The 25,588-nt window shown below is 39.9% G+C and overlaps 1 protein-coding gene across 5 annotated transcripts in view; it reads right to left on the minus strand.

Moving 5' to 3' along the window:
- FRMPD4 (FERM and PDZ domain containing 4) overlaps positions 1-25,588 on the minus strand; it is a 392,551-nt gene that overhangs the window by 264,879 nt on the left and 102,084 nt on the right. For 3 of the 5 annotated variants that reach the window (XM_060769959.2, XM_060769957.2, XM_060769961.2), the window contains exon 1: positions 15,854-16,320. The exons of the other annotated variants lie outside the window; for them this stretch is intronic. In XM_060769959.2, the coding sequence (XP_060625942.2) occupies positions 15,854-15,894 (41 nt within the window). In that variant the 5' untranslated portion in view covers positions 15,895-16,320. Of the gene's footprint in view, positions 1-15,853; positions 16,321-25,588 lie in introns of those variants that run through there. 5 annotated transcript variants of the gene reach the window in all.

Here is a 25,588-nt window from a genome sequence, read left to right on the forward strand (position 1 = left end):
AGCAATGTGTGCTTGTACCACTATAAGAACCATGAGAATAAGTTGCAAGGTCTTTCTAAATCATTGTTTCTGCAGCAATAGAAGTGCAATTGTTGCTGGGTTTTATTGTTTGGTTGATTTTGTAGGTCCAGGGCGTTTCCCTTCAATAATATCTTTCTGTTGAGATGATACCACATTTTCCAAACAATTAAAATGCAACATTTTTTTATTCTAGAACATACAGTTTACCCCCATTACAACCATTGACAGCTATGAATAACTTGTGAAATGTTGCTGCCCAAGAATTAAGGATGCAGGTAGGATATTACCTGACTCTACTCCTGTGTTTGTTTCCAAACCCCACCCAGATCTATACAGGGCCAATGGTGTGCACCTCTCTGTTGAGGGGAATGTTTTGTTAAGACTGGCCAAGGTGTTGAATCAAATATTTTATGTGCTAGATGGAAATGTGTGTGAGGGCCTTCTCAGCTGTGGCATGTTGAATATCTTCTCCAGGGAGGCTAAACTGATGCTGATTTTGGACTCGTTTCATTGCCAAAACGTAGCCGTTTAGGCAAGTTCTATAATTTGTCTATATTACCTGTCATATTATGAAGATCACCAGATTTTCCATTTGTTATGTGTTGTGCAATTATTTTCTTGATGTTTTCCTAGCTCCTTAAATTAAAATGTTTTTAAGTTAATTGAACACAACCCCCAACCCAATTTTGGACACAGGGCAAAACAGCAATATTTTAGTCAATACATAATATAAACAAACAAACAAACAATACACACCACTGTATTGTCAGACTGCTAGTTTGGGATTCACAATTCTAAATGCAGCTCACTATCAGGGGCCTTTCTGTGAACTGCATAATCTGAAGTATTGTTTAAAGATCTGGCCACCTGAATTGATGGATGGTAATTCTACCAAGAAGAAGGGCAGCTATAATATGGAACTGAGGGCATGTTCCCTAAAGACCTACTACTGTATATGCAACCCATGTCCCCTAAATGTGTTGTCAAAGCCACAAGACACTTAAATAACACCTTCTTTCATGGAAATATTGGGGAAGGGGTCAAAAGGATAAAATCATTGAGATAAATAGGTACTGGACTTTAGTATAATTTATAAATAATATAGAATGTAATCAAATTTTATCAAGCCTTTTTGTTTGGTTTGGTATTGTGATATGGCCTAAGGGCTAATCAATAATATTTACTACTACAATTCATAAATAAGACATTTAAACGTTAAAATTTGTACAATAATTGTACAACAGTAGGAACCCATTCATTCCTTGCTCATTTTGACAGCTTTAAAATCAGCCAGTAACATTATGTTGACACATACAATCACATCAAAATAATGGCCTTGAATACTTTTGACAAATGGAGCTGCATTTGTCAAAACTATTAAATGATGTGTTTGTTTCAAATGATGACATTTGAAACAAACACACAACCCTTCTACCTACAGACAATAATCAAGACAAGAGATTAAACAATGTGCTTTTTGAAGAATTCTTTTAAATTAATGGCAGAACACCTCGCTCCCTAAATTTGCTGTAAGGATCAAAAAAGAAGAAGAGATGAGACATGTATACTACTTTGATATCACTGGACATGAATTCAATTAATACATTTAAATTCACCAAGGAATTGAACTGAAGAAGAAATAATGGCTAATCTGACCAGTGAAAAATAGCACCCTTCACATTTACAGTACTTCAAATTATTTACCATATATTAATTTTCCTTACACATACAGGACATACACAGCCAGAAGACCTTGGTTTTTCAACAGTGAGTGACAAGTTAATGCTAGTGGCTTAACCTTTGTCATCAAGTTCAACGGCCATTCTTCCAAAATATTATGTACCTGATTGCAGTATCACCTGCCATCATGGTTACAGATTTTTTAACATTAGAACACTTTCTCATACTTCCACATTCACAAGTGTAGATGTCTGCTGTTATGTTCTCAATAACCACAACTTCCTAAACCTTTTCCATACCTACTTTGCTCACACCCTCCTGTTTCCTTGAAACTCATTCCAGAAATCTGTTCTATGAGTTAAAGCATAATTCGCCACACAAACCATAATCTTGACTTTAGACATCATTTTCACTTTGCAATTGTGCATTCCATTTTAACAAGAAATTAGCATAGTGATAAAAGAAAAGGAAGAGGAGGAGGGTTGATCACACATAGAAGATTCATCAGAACTGGTGCTGGACATAAAACTATTCAACTGGAAAATTCTGAATGTGAGAATGCTCTCAAAAACTGGACTATATTGGTTAAAATTTATATTACTTGTTTTAAAATATTCACTTTTTGTTATTCATATTTCTCATAGAATATATTAACATTATTGCTATACATCCAGCCAAGATGGACAGTTGTTATAGAAAAAGTAGAAAGTATATTTATTATCCTTTTTTGGGATATGAGAATTGCCTTTGAAGTAGGAATTGCCTTTCTAGCCAAGCTCGCTCAAAGTTTTAAAATGTGATATGGTTGTTCCTCTAAAATGACTGTTAAAAACCTGAGCTACATTATAATATACCTTGCATATTCATGAAGACATAACAAGAATTATAGTCAATCAGGCTTTAAACATATTTACCAGATTCAGGCATTTGCTTTTGAAAGCATAAAATAAGCCCTCAAATATCATCACAAAATGGAGTCCCAATAAGTGATCAACACACACAAGAGATGGGACAACAGGGAGCCATTTGTGGCAAATACTGCTGTAGAAGAAAAAAGGTGATACCTCATAACCACAGTCTCCAGATAAGTAAAAAAAAAGTTTTAAAAAGCCTTTTCAGTTATGCAAAGCCAAACAACAGCTGAAAATGAATACAAGTACTTGAAAGTTGTATAATAGTTCAAAGCATAATAATTCTGTGTCATAATTATCTCCATGTTTAGCTACTTACATAGGACAGTTAGGACCAGCTTAAAGAACAGTTGATTAGTTTTATGATCCACATGTAAGGATGTACATGTGGTTCAGATTTTGAATCCATCTACCACTGGCACCGACCGTGAGGGCAGGCCACATCCCACTTGTACACAGGATACATACCACTATGAAAGAGCTTGAGAAATAGGAACTGCAGATTCACGGGAACTTACCAAATTAAGTCACACCAAGTCATACCACTGGTCCATTTTGAACAGACACTGACTGACAGAGCTTAATTTCACATCATGAGCTGAACATGGGAACCTAAGCATGTCTGCTATGAACTCTATCTGGGATACTGCTCAATTCCTCCATTCTAGCAACAGTTTCATCTTTCAAGAATCATTTGCTCAATGAAATAGAACAGCAATTTCACAAGCAACACATAAACTTTTATGAATACAAGATGCTTTTGCTGAAATAGCTGTTTAAAGATCTTTTGAAGATGTTTTGATATATGAAATATCTCTGACAAATCAGGAGGTCCCATACGAACAGCTCATTGAATTTTCTCCAGAATTTTTATGTTTCTTTATATAACCATGATTAAATATGTATTTAAATCTATTAATATCTGTATGTTCATTTGCTAAAATGGATATGTTGTGGTTACGTCTTATTTGTGAGTTAATTTTTTAAAAGAAATGTTACCAATCAAAAATTGCTACAGATTAGCACAAGGGTGACAGAAAATGTTTTAATAACCATTTATGAAAAAAGTACCACACAAAATTCCAAGTCAACCCAAAAATAACTTTTCCATTTACTGGTGACTCATACCTTCTTAGTCCTACTTTGATTTGTTCATAAAAAGTGCAATTAAAGTTTCATACAGTATATCTGATACTGAATTTTTATCTACAGTTTCCTTGCAAAATGGCTTTAATGTATTCACAACCATCTCTGGAGTCTCATTTGCAGAGAGCTCCAAATAAATTTTACCAAGACTAAAGAGAATATTTCCATACAGAAAAGTGGGAATTAATGGCATTCATATCCCTACTCCACAGCCATTCAAATACACAATCCTCCTCTTGAAACACGTCTTTGTTCTCTCTTGTTCCATCTTTTAAATCGAATATTCAAAAATATACCCCTCCCCCTTTTATTACACGCATTTTTGAAGTTGACTACTTGCAAAGAGAGCAGAGGATCCTCACCATATCTGACAGATTACTATAAAAAGGAAACAGAATTGGCACTTGTTATTCTTTTGTCACAAAAATTTCTTACCTGAGAAACATTCTTCCTTTCTTCATTCCTTTATTTAGCCTGTTGCTGAAACACCAGAATTCTCTTGTAGTAATTCCCTTTGCAGTCAACAATATAATGATTCCCCTCAGGTCTTTCAGAAAGAGAAACTCATAAATCCCTACTGCTTAATAAGAAACACTCTGCTTATAGAGCATCCAACTCTACCCCTCCTAAATCATTAGATAATGAAGGAACATTTACTGTGTGGACTAGTCATGTCAATATCACCGAATTCCTTTCTACATAATAAGCATTTAGTGCACCATTTTCCTTCACTATTTGCATATCCAACCACTTTTAGAATGAAAACAGCCACTTCTGTAAATATATATCACAGAAACAAAAGAAGCATTTTCATAATAAAAGTTTATGTCCAAATGACATACACGAAGAAATAAAACATTTCTCCATACCACCTTATAAAGTCCTTCAGAAGGTTGGTAAATGGGACCAAGCTTTAGGGACAATGCAATAAAGCAGCGATAGGAAATGTTACCAGGCCAATTAGATTTTATGCAGACGATCTAGGCGGTTTTAAACAGTGTATTTTAATGCTGAGATAAATGTTTTTAATGTTTATGTATGCATATAATGAATTATTGTCCCAGCATTGAATGCTTGTCGTATATATGCTGTGCTCCGCCCTGAGTTCTCTTTGGGGTGAGAAGGGTGGAACATAAAGTTTTTAAATAAATAAACAAACAAACAAAGGGAAGAAAAACAAGGAACACAGTTTCAAAGATTAACCACAAACGAAGAAAGAATGGATGAGCTGTTAGATTATTCCTTTCATGAGCCGTGTCTTATGATGATCCACATAAAGTTGATGAAACACTAAAGGATATTCCAACAAGCAATAATTCAATAACAATATTCAACTGTCCATCAAAGAACCAAGAACATTCATGGACACAAAATGAAGTCTAGAAATGGCTGTAATGTTGTGTAGCTGTCATTTGGAGTGTGAAGATCACATTGGTACAAATTCCAATAACACTTTTTGAAGAAAATGACCCTTAACCATTTTGAGCAGTGGTTCTCAACTTGTGGGTCCCCAGGTGTTTTGGTCTACAACTCCTAGAAATCTCAGCCAATTTACCAGCTGTTAGGATTTCTGGGAGTTGAAGGCCAACACATCTGGTGGCCCACAGGTTAAGAACCATTAATTTAGAGATTTATAGGAAACCACTAGAACCTTCAAGGAACTAGCCAGCATCTATTATAGCTTGAATTAGCCATGTCAAGCTTTCTCAGCTACTTTCAATCTCCCCCGCCCCAAAGAAAATAAGAGGCTTTATACAGATATTTTTTTTACTCACAGCTTTCAACTTATCCACAGCTGTAATTCTGATTAACCATAGTTGGTTTAAACCAGTGGTTCCCAACTTTTTTTTTTTTACGAGGGATCACTCTCCAATATTAGTACCAAAAAGGTTACAAAGCAGTTTTTGGTCAACTTTAGATTCAGTTTGGAATGCTGCTTCAGAAAATTGCATTGGTCAGACCACAACAGCTCTAGTTTCTGATACAGAACATATGCCATGGTCAGTGATAGGGAAGGAGTAGCAGGCGGCACAAAATAAGTGGAAATAAAATAATTTAAATAAATAAATAAAGAGGAAGGAGGCTCACAGACAAGATTTGCATTCTCACAGCCCTCTGGTGGTCCATGACCCACAGGTTAAGAACCACTGGTTTAAACAATGTAGCTCCAGAAACCATGAATAAAAAAGGAAGAAGATGGTATGCTCCCTTCTTAGCCTACAAACCCAACTGACATAAACATAGCTATACTGGATTGTGGTATTCCCAGTGTTTTATCATAAAAAACAAAAACAAAATTAACCCTCCCGTGACCTTTTCTAAAATGCAGCTAATATGAACTAATGTTTCCTAATACAGAAGGCCGGCAGGCAGAGACAAGAGTCAATCCCCACATTTCTTTGATTGAATGGAGAAAAAAGAAAGGAACAGGATATCACTCCAGCCTAAGGCTCACTGCAGCTTGTTCCTGCTCCTTTGTGTAAGTTACATTAAACCAAGAGGGAGCAATCTGATATTAGATTAGCACCATCTCTAATGGTCTTCCGCAAAAAAGTAAAGACCTGGTTATTTGTGCAGGCGTTCGAATAATTAGTGCAAAGACTGGTAATGACTTAGGAATGGAACAATGGATGACGAATCTGGATCATGTTTTTAGTGACGAGACGCTAGTGAATGGTTATCATAGTAATTGTGTATTAATTGTGTATTAGATTAGGTTATTAACTGTTTTATATTGGTGTTTGAATTCTGCTGTGTTCTGTGTCTTGTGAACCGCTGTGAGTCGCCTTCGGGCTGAGAACAGTGGTATAGAAGCAAAGTAAATAAATAAATAAATAAATAAATCTTTAGATGTTGTGGTATTATAATTCTCAGTAGCTCTGAGCTTTGTCCATGTGGTTAGGTTGATGGGAGATGAAGCTTAACAACATATAAAGGATCTGAAGTGCCCCACTCTTGTACTACACTATAGTTATCATGACGTGGGAATGAATACATACTGTACACCTCATATTTTATGTTTTTCTCCTAACCCTTGATAACCTTTTCCTTTATAACCATATGGGATTGCAGTAGACCCCTGGTATCTACTAGATTTTGGTTCCAGCTCCTCATGCTCAAGTCCCGTTTTATATAATAGTGCAATAAAATGGTGTCCCTCCCATAAAATGCTTCACTTTTGATTTTTTTAAAAAATATTTTCAAGCCATGGCTGGTAAAATCCAAAGATTCACAATCACTGGATATGAAGGAAGGACTGTATTGTGCACAGCACACACATACACACATATGGATAAGAGAGACATCCCTTTATAGTTCCAAATTTACTAAGGACCTGCAGTGTGTTCTAGGATTGGTATCTATCAAAGAAATGTCTCTATCTTCCTCTCAGATTCATTTGCAGTAGTTGACCAGGAGGATAGAGAAGAGGAGAAGGATAGTTGTTAATTAACTATGCCACTTGTTCTAAGTGAGCATACCCAAAGGAAAGGTACATCGCAAAAACAGAGCAGCGCTATTAGTTTTGAGCATCCCTCCCCTATTTCGTACATTTCAAATGGGGTCCTGGGTATTCATTCATTTAATATATAGTATCAAATTTTCACCAAGGAGAATAATGAATGTATCTTTATTAAAAGAGATGCTACCTAATCCATATATCCAATATGTTATTTCTTTTAACACTTAGATGCTAAATTATGACATATTGCATTGTAATCCCTATTTCAGTACATTGTCAAGAATGCAATAGAATATCAATTCTTTTCTGCAGACCCAATAATATCTACAATCCACTTATAATTTCAGGCTAAGTCTTCAATTACAATTGGCTGGGTTACCATAATAACCTAAAATAGCATAAAAGAAGAAAACCTGCTTTCAAAAGTCCCTTCATGATACAGGCAATGAAAAGGACCCTTGCTGCTAATATCTCCTTGGTCAATTTAACAACGATAAGACCAGAACAAATTGCTCCAAAATAGAACCAAACACATTCCTATTATATACTGAACACTGAACAAAATTCAACTGAACCCAGGCAATAGCTTTTTGCTATTTTTGCTATTTCTCAAATAAGTCAAATTATCCAGATTGCATAGCATGCTTGAGTGAAATGGCATGCAAAGTTAGCAGAAATATTCTCAATGAAACATTACTGCCCAAAAATATATGGTATCCTCTTTCAGTGTAAGGACAGGCCAGGCTGGGAGTAGATGAGATAGTTAATTAAAGAAGACTCAACATTGTTTCTCTTATAGCATCCATTTCAACACTGCACAATCCCCATACACACTTATGACAAATGAGGTTACTTTGTTGTCCTATAAATTCTATGGGCTAAATACAACAGTGGCATTACATTCAAACAAGTTCCAATGTGCCTGAAGTTATTGCAAGAGGAGAATTCAGGTAAGTTCACTTTGAGTTTCCTTTGAAAGAGAGAAAGTGCAATATAAATACATATAACAATAATGTACAGTTTGTCATGCAATGCTGACCATGTGTGATTGTTAACATATGGTATCTTTGCACAATGGGTAAAATCAGCAGAACTACACAAACAGAGTTTTCATTCCATTAGCACCATGTTGAATCTAGTCTTACATCTTCAGCTTTCTTAAAGGAGAGAATGAAACAGGCACATTAACAGTGAAACACATAGGATTCTGTGCTACACTTACAAAGTTTTATAGTTTGGGGTCAGGCATGTAGCCGGGGGGGGGGGGTTGAGGGGCTTCAGCCCCCCCCCCCAAATTCTCATGGTGGTTCGCGAAAAGGCCTTACTTTGCCGATTGCTGGATTGCTGCATCTCCACTCGCAAAAAGGCCTTACTGATGCATTATTTAAACTGTTATGTTTATTCATATCATGATCTGATCACCATACTCAATATATCCCATATGCATGGGGGTATTGGGGTAACGATACAAAAGGTTTGCCCCCCCCCCCCCCGAAACTCAGCCCCCCCAACCCCCCCTGAAAAAACTAACACACACCCCCGAATCGAAATACTGGCTACGGGCCTGTTTGGGGTGATCATTTTATTACACTGTCTCAGATTTTTAAAAGTCATGTCTAAGTGGTCTCTTAATAAAATGGAGAAATCACCAAAGAAGAATTCAAACAAATAGCCAACTCCTGTAGGAAAAAGGTTTGCCAGGCTAAAGCACAAAATGAGCTCAGGCTTACCAGGGACATTAAAAATAAATAAAAAGGGCTTCTTTTCTTATGTCAGTAGAAAAAGGAAGAACAAGGAGGCAATAGGGCCTCTTCGAGGAGAAGATGGGGCAATGCTGACAGAGGATAGGGAAAAGGCAGAACTACTTAATGCCTTCTTTGCCTCGGTCTTCTCACAAAAAGAAAGTCATCATCAACCTCAGCAAGATGGAGTGGATGAGGGATTAGAGGACATCCAACCCCAAATTGGGAAACAAATTGTCCAGGAATACCTGGCCGCTCTAAATGAGTTCAAGTCCCCAGGGCCAAACCAACTACACCCAAGAGTATTGAAGGAACTAGCGGGAGTCATCTCAGAATCATTGGCAATCATATTTGAGAGTTCTTGGAGAACGGGAGAAGTTCCAGCAGACTGGAGGAGGGCCAATGTGGTCCCAATCTTCAAGAAGGGAAAAAAGGATGATTCAAACAATTACCATCTGGTCAGCCTCACGTTGATACCAGGCAAGATTATGGAAAATATTATTAAGGAAGTGGTCTGCAAACACTTAGAAACAAATGCGGTCATCGCTAATAGTCAACACGGATTTATCAAAAACAAGTAATGCCAGACTAATTTGATCTCTTTTTCGATAGAGTTACAAGCTGGGTAGATGCGGGGAACGCTGTGGATGTAGATCTTGGGGTCCTTGTGGACAACAAGTTAAACATGAGCCAACAATGTGATGTGACGGCAAAAAAAGCCAATGGGATTTTGGCCTGCATCAATAGGAGTATAGTGTCTACATCCAGGGAAGTCATGCTACCCCTCTATTCTGCCTTGGTTAGACCACACCTGGAATATTGTGTCCAATTCTGGGCACCACAACTGAAGAGAGATATTGACAAGCTGGAAAGTGTCCAGAGGAGGGTGACTAAAATGATCAAGGGTTTGGAGAACAAGTCCTATGAGGAGCGGCTTAAAGAGCTGGGTATGTTTAGCCTGAAGAAGAGAAGGCTGAGAGGAGACATGATAGCCATGTATAAATATGTGAGAGGAAGTCACAGGGAGAATGGAGCAAGCTTGTTTTCTGCTGCCCTAGAGACCAGGATGCGGAACAATGGCTTTAAACTACAACATTAGGAAGAACTTCCTGACTGTGAGAGCTGTTCAACAGTGGAACTCTCTGCCCTTGAGTGTGGTGGGGGCTCCTTCTTTGGAAGATTTTAAACAGAGGCTGGATGGCCATCTGTCAGGAGTGCTTTGAATACAATATTCTTGCTTCTTGGCAGGGGGTTGGACTGGATAGCCCATTGAGGTCTCTTCCAACTCTATGATTCTATGATTTCAGACAACCTATCTCTGCCTACAGGTGGCGCAGTGGGTTAAAGCACTGAGCTGCTGAGCTTGTTGATCAAAAGGTCGCAGGTTCGATTCCGAGGAGCGGCGTGAGCTTCCACTGTCAGCCCTAGCTTCTGCCAACCTAGCAGTTCGAAAACATGCAAATGTGAGTAGATCAATAGGTACCGTTCCGGCGGGAAGGTAATGATGCTTCATGCAGTCATGCTGGCCACGTGACCTTGGAGGTGTCTACCGACAACGCCGGCTCTTCGGCTTAGAGATGAGCACCACACCCCAGAGACAGACATGACTGGACTTAATGTCAGAGGACTACCTTTACCTTTACCTTTATCTCTGCCTACAACAGAATTAGTATCCTCCTGAATATCTTCAAAAATAGGAGCAGCGGTGGTGCACTGGGTTAAACCCTTGAGTCTGAAAAGATCTGAAGGTTGGCGGTTCAATTCCACAAGATGGGGTGAGCTCCTGTCTGTCAGCCCCAGCTTCTCATGCGAGGACATGAGAGAAGCTTCCAACAGGTTGGTAACACATCCTGGCGTCTCCTGGGCAATGCTTTGTAGATGGCTGATTCTCTCATATCAGAAGTGACTTGCAGAATATTTTCAATTCACTTCTGACACAAAAAAAGAAAAACCCTCAAAAATGTACCCGACTCTGTTGCTCCATGAGAATAAAAGTATAATGATGAGCAATACCTTTATCAGGATCAATAGTTGTTTCTGAAGACACAGCAGTGTTTCTATAGTAGTGTTATTATAGAAATGGTGTTTTATGGCCTTATTTGTATCACCAAAAATGTCCCCCTTCAAAAAACCCTCCCTTTTTCTATTATCTACTGCTAGTATTACAGATAATGGGAAAAATTTAAAAGCTGCTAGTGGGTAGCGGGATACTGAAATGAATTATATGTATTAAGGACTTCCAGCACAACTCACATAGCTCATGTCTGCACAGAAATGGCTGCATAAATGCTATTTCCACAGCAGGGTTATAAAAAGTAATTTTTCTAGTATTTGCCATATTTATAGTAAAGATTTCATTTGTGGGTCGAGTAAGGAAATTTTTTAACAGGAAAAAAAACCCTACATTTCTTTCCACCACTGCTCTGCCAGGAATGACAATTGAACGTGGTGGCCGTTGCGGTCTCTTCTAGCTCCATGATTTTAAAAACTCTATGTATTTTTAAAAGATCACCCTGTCCCAAAACCATTTCAGGATTAATTCTAGGTTCTGGATTCTCCTGCCTGTGATAGGAATTTTGTTATCAGAGAATTGCTTACTTGACAAACCAAATACATTTTCATGTCTCATCTATTTCATGTAGGCCATAATACATGCAGCCAGTGGAAGTGAGAATCCAACACCTCACCAAGCCTTTCCTCATCTGTGATAGCATAATCCTAAAGCATTTAGACCCCTGAAATGAAGCAAATGACAGTCCCAAATCATTCAAATCTGAGTGTACAGTAATCAAACCAGCAAGTTATTATTGCCAGAAATAGCCACAATCACCCTTCAGTCTCCCTTGTGACAGAAAAACAAACTATAACAAACCTCACTACCTCTGAGGATGCTTGCCATAGATGCAGGCGAAATGTCAGGAGAGAATGCCTCTAGACCATGGCCATATAGCCCGAAAAAACCTACAACAACCCAGTGATTCCAGCCATGAAAGCCTTCGACAATACATTATAACAAAGTAAATAACCATTTGCTGTCTTTTCATGATTGTACTGATGGCAGTGGTATTACTCTGCCTAATTGTAGGAATGGCTCAGAGCCCATATCTGAATGAAGGCTTTGAAGACAATACCTTGAGAGAAAGTGCTCAACAAGACCTAATCCTGAACTCACCCCTGTATTCATATTGCACCTACTCATTTGTAAACTCAAGCTGTAAGCACTCAGGTGGATATCTATAAATCTACCAATAATCTTCCTTTAAAGGAAAACACCACACATCCAAATATACTTCTTTGTTTCACTGAACAAAGTGTCATGTTCTCTTAAAGCATGAATGAAGTGTTATGTTCACATTGCTCACTGATGAAAGTATCCCCTTGTTTCAAAAAAGGAAACACTTGGCTCACATAAGAAAGAAAATAAACTATCATGGCAATGTTTTCACTATGGAAAAAACTATAGCTTGAATGTATTTATTTAAAATATTGCCTGTTCTTTATACACATATTCCATACACGTCCCCACAATATTTATTATTGTATATCAGTGGTAATGCATGTGTTCTGAATGCAAATATATCTATATATATATATATATATCATAGTCTAAGTATCTGGAAGCTCTCAGTCAGGTTAAGAACAAGTCCTTCCTGAAATCCTGGAGAACTGTCACCATTGCAAACAACCCTGAACCAGACAGAGCAGTTCTCTGACTTGGTCATATGCAATTAAGGTGATCCAAACTATGAAACAAACATTCATTTTTTGAACTAAAACCACCAGGATATCTAAGGTAGGATGGCCTCTGGCTTTGAGATGTCCAAAGCTCTACCTATGATCAAAATACTATGGATGTAACACATAAAGGTTGCTGAATTCACATCCATCATGGAAACTGACTATAGAATATATATTTATTTTATGCTCAGATTGCCCTCTGAATAGATTTTGATTGTGAGCATTACAGACTCTGGGACGAACATCACAATCCTAAACAAACTTTCTTGCAATTAAGTCCTACTGAAATTAACTGTTCAGATTCTAAATAATTTGCATCATCAGAATATGTCAGAAGCAGTACTTCTCTAGATTACTCAGTTAAACTGTATTTCCAGGCCGAAAGAAATTGGCTTTTTTTAAAAGGTCAATCTATATTTATATCTGGAGCCACACAGATTGTTCATATAAAGCTCCCTCATAATTGTTGGGTACCTTCTGCTTATCCGAAACACAAGTTGCGGTGGCACAATAGGTTAAACCCTTGTGCCGGCTGAACTGCTGACCTGAAGGTCAGCAGTTCAAATCTGCAAGACAGGGTCTGTCAGGCCCCTCTTCCCATGTGGGGACATGACAGAAGCCTCCCACAGAACGGTAACACATCGAAGTGTCTCCTGGGCAACATCCTTGCAGATGGCCAATTCTCTCACACCAGAAGTGACTTGCCTCAATTCGCTTCTGACACAATAAAAAGATCTGAAACAGACACTGTCCATGATAGCTGAGATATATAAGAACCTTTAACAGCCACAACCTTAAGGAAGGCAGCACTACATATGTTGCTTTAAATAACATATTTACCTGTCTTCAAATGAAGCAAAAAAGTGGGTCCAATGCAAAATAGGAATCACTTCTACAAACACAAGAAAGGCTGCTATATGGAAACATGGACATAAACATGGATTGTTTCTCACTTGATTGATAAATGTAAACCTCAGTTCATATCTCCCATTGCCTACTGGTTCTATTGACATTTTCCATGGATCACTGCTGCCCCATGTCCTCCTTTCATAGACCCCTTGCCTACTTTCAACCATTTCCCCACTCCAGTCCCTACCCTCTGCCTCTGCCACCTGTTCGATTGGTCCCACTGTGGCATCGGACCTGTTTCCCCCACTTCTTTAGATTTTATTCATACTTTTTCTTCTATATCTTTGTGTTCACCAACTCTTCATAGATTTAAATTTAGCTTAATGCAATATTGGCCACTGTTATCCATTTGATGAGCCATAATATCCCATATATTTAATAACAAATGCATTTGAGAACCACATTTATAGTAATATTTCTCCTAATGGTTTCCTAAGATCTCATCAGTAGTATACCTTACAGCAGACATGTATTTTGGGTCTGGAGACATGCAGGTATCACATTACACAGACAATAATTGCAGTAATTGTAACTTATATCCCAAAACACAAAACTGACATCATCTACTGGGCCCTTTCTTACAATTATAAAGGAAATAATGTCAGGTAACTTTGTAATACAAGGTAAGAAGAGACAAGATGGCTGCTACTCATCATATGAGTGTATCTCTTAAAATCTGATAGATCTACTCACCCTAAAAAGAATTATATGGTATAAAAGTAGATCCTGAGGTGAACCAGTTAAATCTCACATATAAAAGGCAAGCAGGCTCTATACATTATAACTGCTTTCCATGGAGGTGTACTCAACGGAAGTGTCAATGGTGATATCCTTGGGAAGAAATATTTGGAAGCCAGGAAATGACAAATGTGTTGCTTTGCTGATTTTTGTAATTTTACTGGAGATAGACCTTGACAATATCTGATTACACACCTGTAGCACTTTCCAACTTTAGCACACTCGGTGCTATAAAAGGAACCATTTGTCAATCTGACACCTACACAACCTGTAAAACCCTGAAATAATACAGTACATATACATGCTTCACTTCTGCAACAAGAATGCTCTTTTTGGAGTGCATTCCACTTCAGTGAGTAACACTGAATGGCTTAAAGGCCAGTGGTAAATATGGCATGTCAACCAATGCATCAGACAATGCAACCTATTTCTGTGTGCAGTCCAAGGCAGTTACTGTTGGATGACTATTTTAAACAAAAAGCCTCTCTTTTTTTACATCATTGAAAATGTATTTGGGTTTCCTTAACAATTTCCTCCAAAAACTGTTGTTGTTAAGGTACTATGAAATATTTTTCAGTCTAGATGTGTCTTCACATATCTGTGTACCCTTAGGCCCAACTTCTCTAATTGAAGTATCTTCTGTAACAAATAATATAAAAGAAATTTGCATTCAGGTAGCCCCAAGGGGGAGAAATGAAGGGAACATTTTTTTACAAACACTATCTATGTCAGAACCACAAGTTCTCCTAAAATTGGCAAGATGCATTTTGCAATGCTAAACTGAGATCAAGACAACCAACTCCCCAATGCCAAGCAGAACTGAAAGTCTGACAATTGCTTCGCATCTTGTCTAAAAATACTCCTGTGCAACGTGATCTACTTCTGACACAGCGTCAGGGAGAATTGAAGCAACCCGACCTCCAACTTGGAAACGCCATCCTAGTTGAGCATCTATGGAAGGGTGTGAGTGGAGCAAACTGGGTCTCCGAAGGCTACACAACCTTTACAGTGGAGTGTAGAGATCCTCCTTCCCATCCCATCTGGGTTCAGTGCAACTGAGTCCATGGTCCAAGGGTGGCCTTGGAGAAGAAGGCTTGCTTCACCTCGGTGCCCCTGCTGGCTCTTCCCAACCCACCCAAGAACTAGAGGAGCAAAAGCCCCAGGGACTCCAGCAAGATCAAGGCGCACTCATCCTCAAGAGGAATCCCAGTGTTCCCAACCATATCCCGAGCCACATTTCCCCAGGAGGCAGGAGCACCCTTCGGGATGGAGATCTAGATGCCCACCCAGGGGAAAGGGGAAGGAGGGCTGGGGAGAAGCCGAGCCCTCGGGACTCGCCAGGAAGTTGAACCGGGGCCACTGGTTCCTCTCCTGCCTAGTTGCCCCTCTTTCGCCAGCATCGCCAGGAGGCACCAGAGACCCCCAGGGAAAGCCTGCAAGAATCCTGAAAGCAAAACATGCCGTGAAGACGAGGGAGCAAGAGGAGGATGGGGAGGCGATGGACCTACCCGGAAAGCTTGGCGATCTTGACAAAGCTAAACACATCCATCCATGCAGCCGCCTGAGCTCTGCCCGCTTGCCTCGCTCGCCCTTCTCTCGCTCACTCCAGCAGCTCCATGCCTGGGAGAAGGCGGATGGCAAGGCAGCTCTCCTTCTCTTCCTTTCCCCAGCAGAAGCAGCAGCAGCAGCAGCAGCAAGCCTTGGCGGGGACGGGAGCTGCTACCCCCCTCCGGCGAGTTGTTGGCCGTGCAGCATCTCTCCCGGCGGCCCCAAGGGAGGGAGAGAGAGCGAGAGAGGAAGAGAAGCCTGGAGCGTGGAGAGGAGGAGGAGGAGGAGGAGGCAACAGTAGAGGCAGCGACGACTCCTACCAGGGCTCCTGGTTTCAGGGCCGCGCGCGTGCGCGCTCTCGCTCCCCCTCTCTCTGCCAGGGCCAATTCGGGGCGACCCAAAGTGCCTACCGGGCGAAGAAGGGAGCAAGTTGCTTCCGCGCCTGCGCAGAACGACAGGCGGCTCGCGGGGGGGGGGGGGCATGAGACGTTTGGTTTCTCTGACAAGCCTCGTACACACACACAAAAAAGGGGGGGGGAGTGGAAGGCGCGAGGGGGCCACGAGACCTGGAGGATGGAAACTCAGCAGCAGCGAAACCTGTCCCTGGCCTCGTGCGCCCAGCAGCTGCCCTCTTTCTCACCCTCTGGCTTGAAGGGAGGGAGCTTGCATTATCCATTATCCAAGGACTTGCATTATCCATTATCATTGCCCACATTCTAGTTAAAGGACCTTCCAACATTCCCCATCCATTATCATTGGCCATCTTATGGTCAAAGGATCTTCCAATATTCCCCATCCATTATCATTGGCCAGCTTCTGGTCAAAGGACCTTCTAACATCCTTCATCCATTATCATTGGCCATCTTATTGTCAAAGGACCGTCCAACATTCCCCATCCATTATCATCTTATTGTCAAAGGACCTTCCAACATTCCCTATCCATTATCATTGGCCATCTTATGGTCAAAGGACCTTCCAACATTCCCCATCCATTCTCATTGGCCAGCTTCTGGTCAAAGGACCTTCCAACATTCCCCATCCATTCTCATTGGCCATCTTATGATCAAAGGACCTTCCAACATTCCCCATCCATTCTCATTGGCCATCTTATGGTCAAAGGACCTTCCAACATTCCCCATCCATTCTCATTGGCCATCTTATGATCAAAGGACCTTCCAACATTCCCCATCCATTCTCATTGGCCAGCTTCTGGTCAAAGGACCTTCCAACATTCCCCATCCATTCTCATTGGCCATCTTATGGTCAAAGGACCTTCCAACATTCCCCATCCATTCTCATTGGCCATCTTATGGTCAAAGGACCTTCCAACATTCCCCATCCATTCTCATTGGCCATCTTATGGTCAAAGGACCTTCCAACATTCCCCATCCATTCTCATTGGCCATCTTATGATGAAAGGATCTTCCAACATTCCCCATCCATTCTCATTGGCCATCTTATGGTCAAAGGACCTTCCAACATTCCCCATCCATTCTCATTGGCCATCTTATGGTCAAAGGACCTTCCAACATTCCCCATCCATTCTCATTGGCCATCTTATGATCAAAGGACCTTCCAACATTCCCCATCCATTCTCATTGGCCAGCTTCTGGTCAAAGGACCTTCCAACATTCCCCATCCATTCTCATTGGCCAGCTTCTGGTCAAAGGACATTTAGCATAATGCCAAGATTTTAAAATCTTTGTGTTTTTAAAGGCATTTTAACTGTACCCTCAGCTTGCTTTTGACACAATAAAGAAATTGTCGGAAATCCTTCAACGGGGACTCTAAGGTGTTCTGACCTCGCAAAGTTGTTATGCCCGCTTAGCACAGGCTGCTAGCAACCCATAGAGAGTTCCCCCAACAATCTTCTGTACCAGGCATGTAGCCGGGGGGGGGGGGGGAGCTCGAGGGAATCAAACTCAGCCCCTCCCGAAACAAAATCCGGGCTACGGGCCTGTTCTGTAGCTTCAAGTCCTTTCAACCTATGGCGACCCAATAGTGACCCTATCCTAGGGAATCCCTGGGAAGAATTGTTCACAAGGGGTTGTGCCTTCGTACTCCTTTGAGGCAGAGTGTGAGGTGCCCTCTTCCTTAAGCAGCTGAGGGAGAAAAGGAAAGGGCCTGAGGCTGTTAGGAATTGTGGGAGTTGAAGTCCAAAACATCTGGAGGGGCCAACTTTGCTTTTGCCTGGATTAGACTATAGGACAAGGACTCTGGAGCTCATAGTTTGAATCTCTGCTTGGCCATGGAAACATATTGGGTAACCTTGGGCACATCACACTCTGCCTCAAAGGAGTACGAAGGCACAACCCCTTGTGAACAATTCTTCCCAGGGATTCCCTAGGATAGAGTCACTATTGGGTCGCCATAGGTCGAAAGGACTTGAAGGTGCAAAACATGCCCGTAGCCCGGATTTTGTTTCGGGAGGGGCTGAGTTTGATTCGGGGGGGGGGGGGGTCTGAGGGGAGGGCAGAAATTTTCCCATGCATTTCCTATAGTCTAAACCAGGCATGTGCAAACTTTTCCTCTCCAGATGTTTTGGACTTCAACTCCCACAATACATAACAGCTGGTAGCTGTCCAAAATACCCGGAGGGCAAAAGTTTGGCCAGACCTGGCCTAACCACTGCACCACACTGCCCGCCTACAATCACTGTCTAAGTTGTATTTTGTAGTGCTCCTCTGACTGAGAATTTCTGAGGAGACTCTATAGGAATCTTGGTGGTCCCAATTTGTCCAGGTCACTTCAAAAGAGTCCCTGGGAGTCTTCTGAGAGTCTCAAGCACTCCAGCTCTTGTTCAGCCCCCCCCCCCCCCCCAGGTCTTGTTCCTTGGAGAAGGTCAATATCCAAGCCTGCTCCCTTTTAATGACAGAGTTTTTGAAGTCCTTTTTAAAGACTAATGATTATAAACGACTTCCTGAAGCTATTGTGAGCAGTGGAAGGATAGTGCTCTGGATGGCAGCCACAGATGGCTTTGGCATGTTATTCTACTCAGTCTTCTTGAATGCCAGCTCCCAAAGCTCTGCGTACTGGTACTCCTTCTTGCCTCTAAGCCCAGCTGGCTGCATTTTTCTCGCTGGTTATAGAATGACATTCTGCTTATACTCAGAAATGATTTGGCATATAAGACTGCTTCACTTTTTTCTGCTCCTGCAAGAATATATGCCCCTTAGTGCTCTCTCAAGTTAAGGTGTGTTTTGGCAGTCAGAAAAACTAGGGGGAAACTACAGGTTCTATTACACATTTTTTTAAAAATCATGCTTAACCCCACCACTTCTATTTGGAAAGGAAATCAGTTGATCAGCAGCTGTTGCAAGTAAGGAGCGAGAGAGATCAAACAAATGTTATATAATATTCATAAAGAATAAAGACCTCACAACCTCTGAGGATGACTGCCATAGATGCAGGCAAAATGTCAGGAGATAATGCTTCTAGAACATTGCCATACAGCCCGAAAAACCTACAACCACCCAGTGATTCAAGCCATGAAAGCCTTACAATACAATAAAGTGACTTGGGCCTTATGCTCACAAAGCCTCTGATCATTTTTGAATGAACTATATAAGAGCTATGCCTATATGACATTATTTATATCAGGCAGTAATGCTTTTTACTCTTAGACCATTTTTTTATGAATTGTGGCAACTTCTGCTCAGCAGTAGTGGAGGGTAACACTGGCAGAGAAATTCTCAGAGGTTTTCTTCAAAGTGGTAAAACAGTGCAATTTAGAAGAGTATGAGCTATCCCTTCTGGATTGCAAAAAGCCATTTTGTGTACCACATGGGAAATTTTGTCCTGAATTTGTTTTATGTTATCTGCATATTTGTTATTTTTATGCAATCTACAAGCTGTGCAATTTCATTTATGTTCTAAAGCAAGGCTGTCCAATCTCAGCAAGAATCTGAACAGTGTGTCCTCACAGGATCTGACAGGTCCTAATTATTATATAGGAAGGTAACAATATGACTAGGAACAGTTTGTACACAAGCCCAGTTTGCTGTTGGTTTAATACTATTCTTCCCTTCAAATCAATAAAGAGAATGATTGACTGCCTATTTACCTCGTGAGAACACTGAACAGCTCATAGAAGAAACAACCATTCATCTCATAAATACACCACTTGTAATTACAAAGCATAGTGTTTAATTTAAGGTTTCTACTAAAGATTTAAAAACTTCTCGTTTCATTCTTTCCATAATAAATTTATAATCAAATGAAAACAAATTTGATTACACCCATGGAACCAGAACCTATTATTACCTAAGGCATATGCCAGGAAAATATTCAGCTTTATCAGCTTAAGTACAAATATTTTTCCCTTCAAAATGATTATGGTATCATAGTTAATATGTGTGTGTATAGATAGACATATGTTTACACTGTGCAGACAAATAAATATTCTGGCAGCCAAAAACAGCTTCCCTTCCTTCCACAGCATTTGTTGATATTTTGTAGAAGGGAATTCCCACATTTCCATCTTGTATAAAGAGATTCTCCTGTTTTCATGCAAATATTCCCCTTCCTCTGGTATACATTTCCTTTCTTCTAAGGCCAGTCCAATTCAGAGAAGGAAGATATATTCTTAGGAGTTTCTACTTGTGCTTTCACCTTTTGCATTTGGTAGTTTTATGAAGGAGATTCTCAAGGGGGAAAGCGCTAATAGGTTTGAGATCTACACAATCAGTCCTTTTCTCTCTCTATCATTCACATAAATTCCCAGCAATGTTTTATGAATTGTTCTATGCACACAATGCCACGGGGCAAGTGATTTCACCATAGAGAAGTGCCTCTCACAGGATTGTGAATGAAAGGAGAATGACATTACTGCACAATCCTTTTTTCAATGCTTATTCATTATTTACCAAAACATCGCTGTACGATTTTTCATTCCAAAAGTCCCAAAGCAGTTTACAGTATTTCAAGATTCAATCGCATGATATATAGCAAAAGCAAGACCAACAGCAATAAAGCAATACAATATTTCATTACAATGCAGAAGACCTTGTGTGCTAAAACCCACTTTCTTGAAGGAGGGTTAATTTGGTTAGCTATGTCATTTCATACACTGTGGGCCCTTCCCCACAGTCCTATATCCCAGAATATCAAGGCAGAAAATCCCACATTATCTGAGTGTGGACTCAGATAACCCAATTCAAAGCAGATATTGTGGGATTTTCTGTCTTGATATTCTGGGTTATAGGGCTGTGTGTATCAACAGGACGAAGTACTAATTTATGTGCAGGAGTTATTCATACTATTCCCAGTGCAAATTCCACTCCCACCCCCCACCCCCCAAAAGAAGAAGGAATAATCATAGATGGCAGAAATCGAACAAAACACAATAAGAAGAAAATACTTAAATATTTTGGTGATATTTTGCAGTTTTACATAATTGTATTATTTTTCAGAAATATGCTTTATAATACAGGTAAGCTGTTAAAAATATAATTTATCTCTAGAAAATTACTTTCTATTCTGATTAAAAACTGAGCTACTTCTACATCAGGGATAATGTCACACATTTTCTACCCGGAGGCAGTATATAAACCAGCAAGTAACACCTATGTGTGTACAATTACACATGTTATAGGGAGAGCCAGTGTGCAATAATAATTTGAGCAGTGGAGTGTGACTTTGGAGAACAGAGCTGAAATCCCAATTCAGGCATGGAGAACTCCACTGCATGACTGTGAGCAAGTAGCACTCTCTCAGCCTCAGAAGACAGCAATGGCAAATCCTCTCTGAACAAATCCCTTGAGGTCACCATAAGTCAGAAATAACTCAAAAGCTCAACAAGTTTTCAAAGGCAGCCATGTTTGGAATATTTTGCAGGTTTGCACTTGAGAAAATAAAATAGTTAAGAGTCAAGACATCACACTGACAATGAAGATCCACATAGTTAAAATAACGGCATTTCCCGTAGTAACTTATAGATTTGAGAGCTGGATCATAAGGCTGAGTGAAGGAAGGAAGGTGCTTTTGAACTGTGGTATTGGAGGAAAATTCTGAGAGTGCCTTGGACTGCAAGAAGATCAAACCAGTCCATACTCCAAGAAATACAGCCCAACTGCTTACTGGAAGGAAGGATATTATAGGCAAAGATGAAGTGCTTTGGCTATATAATGAGAAGACTTGAAAGCGGGGAGAAGACAATTATGCTGGGTAAAATTGAAGGAAAAAGGAGGAGGCGCTGACCAAGGGCAAGATGGATGGATGGTATCCTTGAAGTGACTGGCTTGACCTTGAAGTTGCTGTGGGTGGCCATGGCCAACAGAGAGCTCTGGCATGATCTGTTCCATGATGTCATGAAGAGTTGGAAGCGACTGAACAAATAAACAACAAATGAAAGCTTATGTTACCAATTTTATTCTCTTCGTTAGCCTCTAAGGTGCTACATGATATCATTGCATAACAAAAGTATTACAGCGAATAATGCTTGTTCAGTATTTTATCATTTTAAATACATTTTAAATTTCTGTCATGTTATAAATGGACTAGAGAAGAAAAATCCAGAAGGCATTTGGTGAAAATGTGCCAGTCATTCAAGGGTGCCAGACACAGCACACTACATAATATGCTGTAAAAAGTATTTAGCTCATTCATTTTCAAAGGGGCAGAAACTCCAAATTCCATTCTAATTGAACAAACTGTTTTTATTGTTGTTCAGCATCCATCTTGAAAGCCAAGGAAAGTATTTGATAATTTTCATTGCACTTTTGACTCCACAGCAGATGAAAACTAATTAACTCACTTTGAACATGAATACTTTTCATAACATCCAAATTGCTTTAGTCCCACTGAAGCAATTAAAAGCTCGTTTTCACAAACAAGCTGTTTATTTTGTTACTATTAAGTACACCTTTGTGTGCATTTCTTCTTTTTTTGTGACAGAGATGTTAATTGAAAAATGTTGAATAGCTGGACATAACTTAGGTTTGACAAGGACCCAAACGGCAGAGTTAAAATCCATGTGATTTTAGATCACTTGTTAATGCCACTAGATATAAATGATGACTTAATATACCATTCCCTAGACTATCAGATGACTCAATGAACTTTTAAAATATTATAATGGAATCAGTTTTCACATGACTAAAATATTGAACTACTATGTTTTATTTTCAAAATTGTTAATGATAATTTTAATAATTATCTTTGTTGTCATTAGAACAATAACAATTTTTGCTCAAGGTATTAGTACATACATGCTGAATCTTATTTAATGATATAATATAAACATTCAGTCAAAAAAGTTTTGATATATGTACTGATTTGAGTATTTTCCAATATTTAGTGTACAAAATCAGAGCTGTCATTCAATTAAGATACAAGGGGCATTCATTAAAGATGTCCCGTGATCCATTTCTATGTATCACAGGATGCTGAAACTGCACATGTGTAATGATATAAGTCTGTATAGATTACATACCAATTTACAACTCAGAACTGATAACAGTCTTGATTTTACAGGTGCTGGAGTGGTGTGAAGTTTGATAATGGACCCAGTGGAATACAGAGCAGCCATAAAGTTCATTTACTTGAAAGGCGGCACACCAAAGGAGACGTTTGGTGAGATGAAAGAGGTTTATAGTGATGATTCCCCATCATATGATGTAGTCAAGAACTGGGATCGTCAATTCAAATGTGGTCAGACTTCAGAGGAAACAGCTCCAATTCCAGGGCAATCCCACTCTGCTATTGATGAACACTTTATCCAGCAAGTGGAGGTCACCATTTTGGAAAATTGCCACATAACCATCCACCACCTAGCCCAAAATGTAAAGATTAGAGTGAGGTCTATGGAAAAAAATCATCCAAGCATCTTCACATGCATAAGGTATCCGCCCGTTGAGTCCCCCAGCTGCTCATACCTTTCCAGAAGAAGAAACTAGTTGAATGCTCTCAGGCTCTATTGATGATGTGTCATGGAAACCAGGAGGACTTTTTGAACAGACTTATCATACAGGATGAAAGCTTGGTCCATCACTATGATACTGAGACTAAAGTCCAGTCAATGCAATGTAGGCATCATGACTCACCGGCTTCAAAGAAGGCACGTGCCCAACTCTCAGCAGGCAAGGTCATGTTCACAGTATTTTGGGACCATCACAGAGTAGTATTGATTGATTTACTAGCAAAGGGTACCATGATCACTGAGGCACTGCTGTGGAAATTGAAGGCGGCCATCAAAACCAAGAGATATGGCATGCTCACCAAAGGTGCCCGCCTTCTGCAAGACAGTGCATCAATTCACAGCTCACATGTTGCCCAAATGGAAGCATGCTCCTGTGGCTTTGAAATTCTACCACATCCCCCTTATTCATCTGACTTCACACCATTGGACTTCCACCTCTTTTCAACAATGAAGTTATTTTTTAAGGGGAAGCATTTCTCAGATGATGAGACTCTGATTTCTGAAGTCACAACATGGCTTTTGGAGCAACCTGTTGACTTCTACAAGTGAGGTGTTTGCAGTTGCTTAAAAAGATGGGAGACATGTGTGTCCCTAGGTGTGACCTATGTAGAGAAGGACTAATAACAATGCCAAGTTTCATTGCTCTCAGTCCACAGGAAGTGGGTTGGGGAAATCTTTAATGAATGCCCCTCATATGAGTATAGACAGATGAATAAAGGGGACAACCATAAGACAATCTAGGAATAGAAAAACACTAAAGTAAGATTTCCAGTTCTCAGAAGGGAGGCCATTACACCTAAGTGTATATACTGTAAACTAGAGGAATTGAGTTCCAGTAATAAGGCTTTTGGGCAGCACAATGAAGAGTACCTTACCCTTATACTTTGGTAAATGTGTGGAGTTCAAGATCTCCCTTATGTCATGGTGCTTTTTCATCCTGCAAAAACCCTTTGCTGATTATCTAGATCCCAAGAACAAAGGTGATAGTAAACCTGAACAAAAGGTGAACTCCATAGCTGGCACATGGGACCTCCTTTAACAAGTCTAGTTTTTCATCCTGAGGTACTTTCACTAGGCAAATGTAGTACTATGATTCCACTTAAACTGCCATGACTGCAGCCTATGGAATCCTGGGATTTGTAATCTCCTGAGGCTCTCTGGTTGTGAATCTTAAATCTCAAACTACTAATCCCAGGATTCCACAGGGTGCAGCCATACCAGGTAAAGTGGAAGCATAGCATTATACAGGTTAAGTATTCTTTGTTTGAAATGCTCAGGACCAGACAAATTCCATATTTTTGATATTTTTCAGATTTTGGAATATGCAAGGAGAGATTTTGGAGATGGGACCCAATTCTGAATACCAAATTCATATTTGCTTTATAGACACCTTATAAACATAGCTTGTAAGTAACTTTATAAACAATATTTTTAATAATTGCATGAAACAAAAAGCATCACAAAAGAAAAGTGTCACTATCTCATTCCCCTGCATGGACAATGACTGGAGTATTTTGGATTTCAGAATTTCAGATATGGGATACTCAACCAGTTTTAGTGTAGTGTGAAAGGTGCTTGGTATCCTAGTTGAAAGAAGCAGAGTCTGCATTACCTTTAGACAGAATGAGACAATTGCTTCAGGCAGTACATGAAAATGAAAGCAGTGATAGTAATTACCCAGCTGTCTGTGCTAAAATTCTCTCTTCCCCTTGTTATTCTCACTTTGACCCACGTAGAACCGAAGCACCATTAAGCCAGATTTTTCTGTGCAGAATGA

Source organism: Anolis sagrei, chromosome 3, assembly GCF_037176765.1.
Source record: "Anolis sagrei isolate rAnoSag1 chromosome 3, rAnoSag1.mat, whole genome shotgun sequence".
NCBI lineage: Eukaryota > Metazoa > Chordata > Lepidosauria > Squamata > Dactyloidae > Anolis > Anolis sagrei.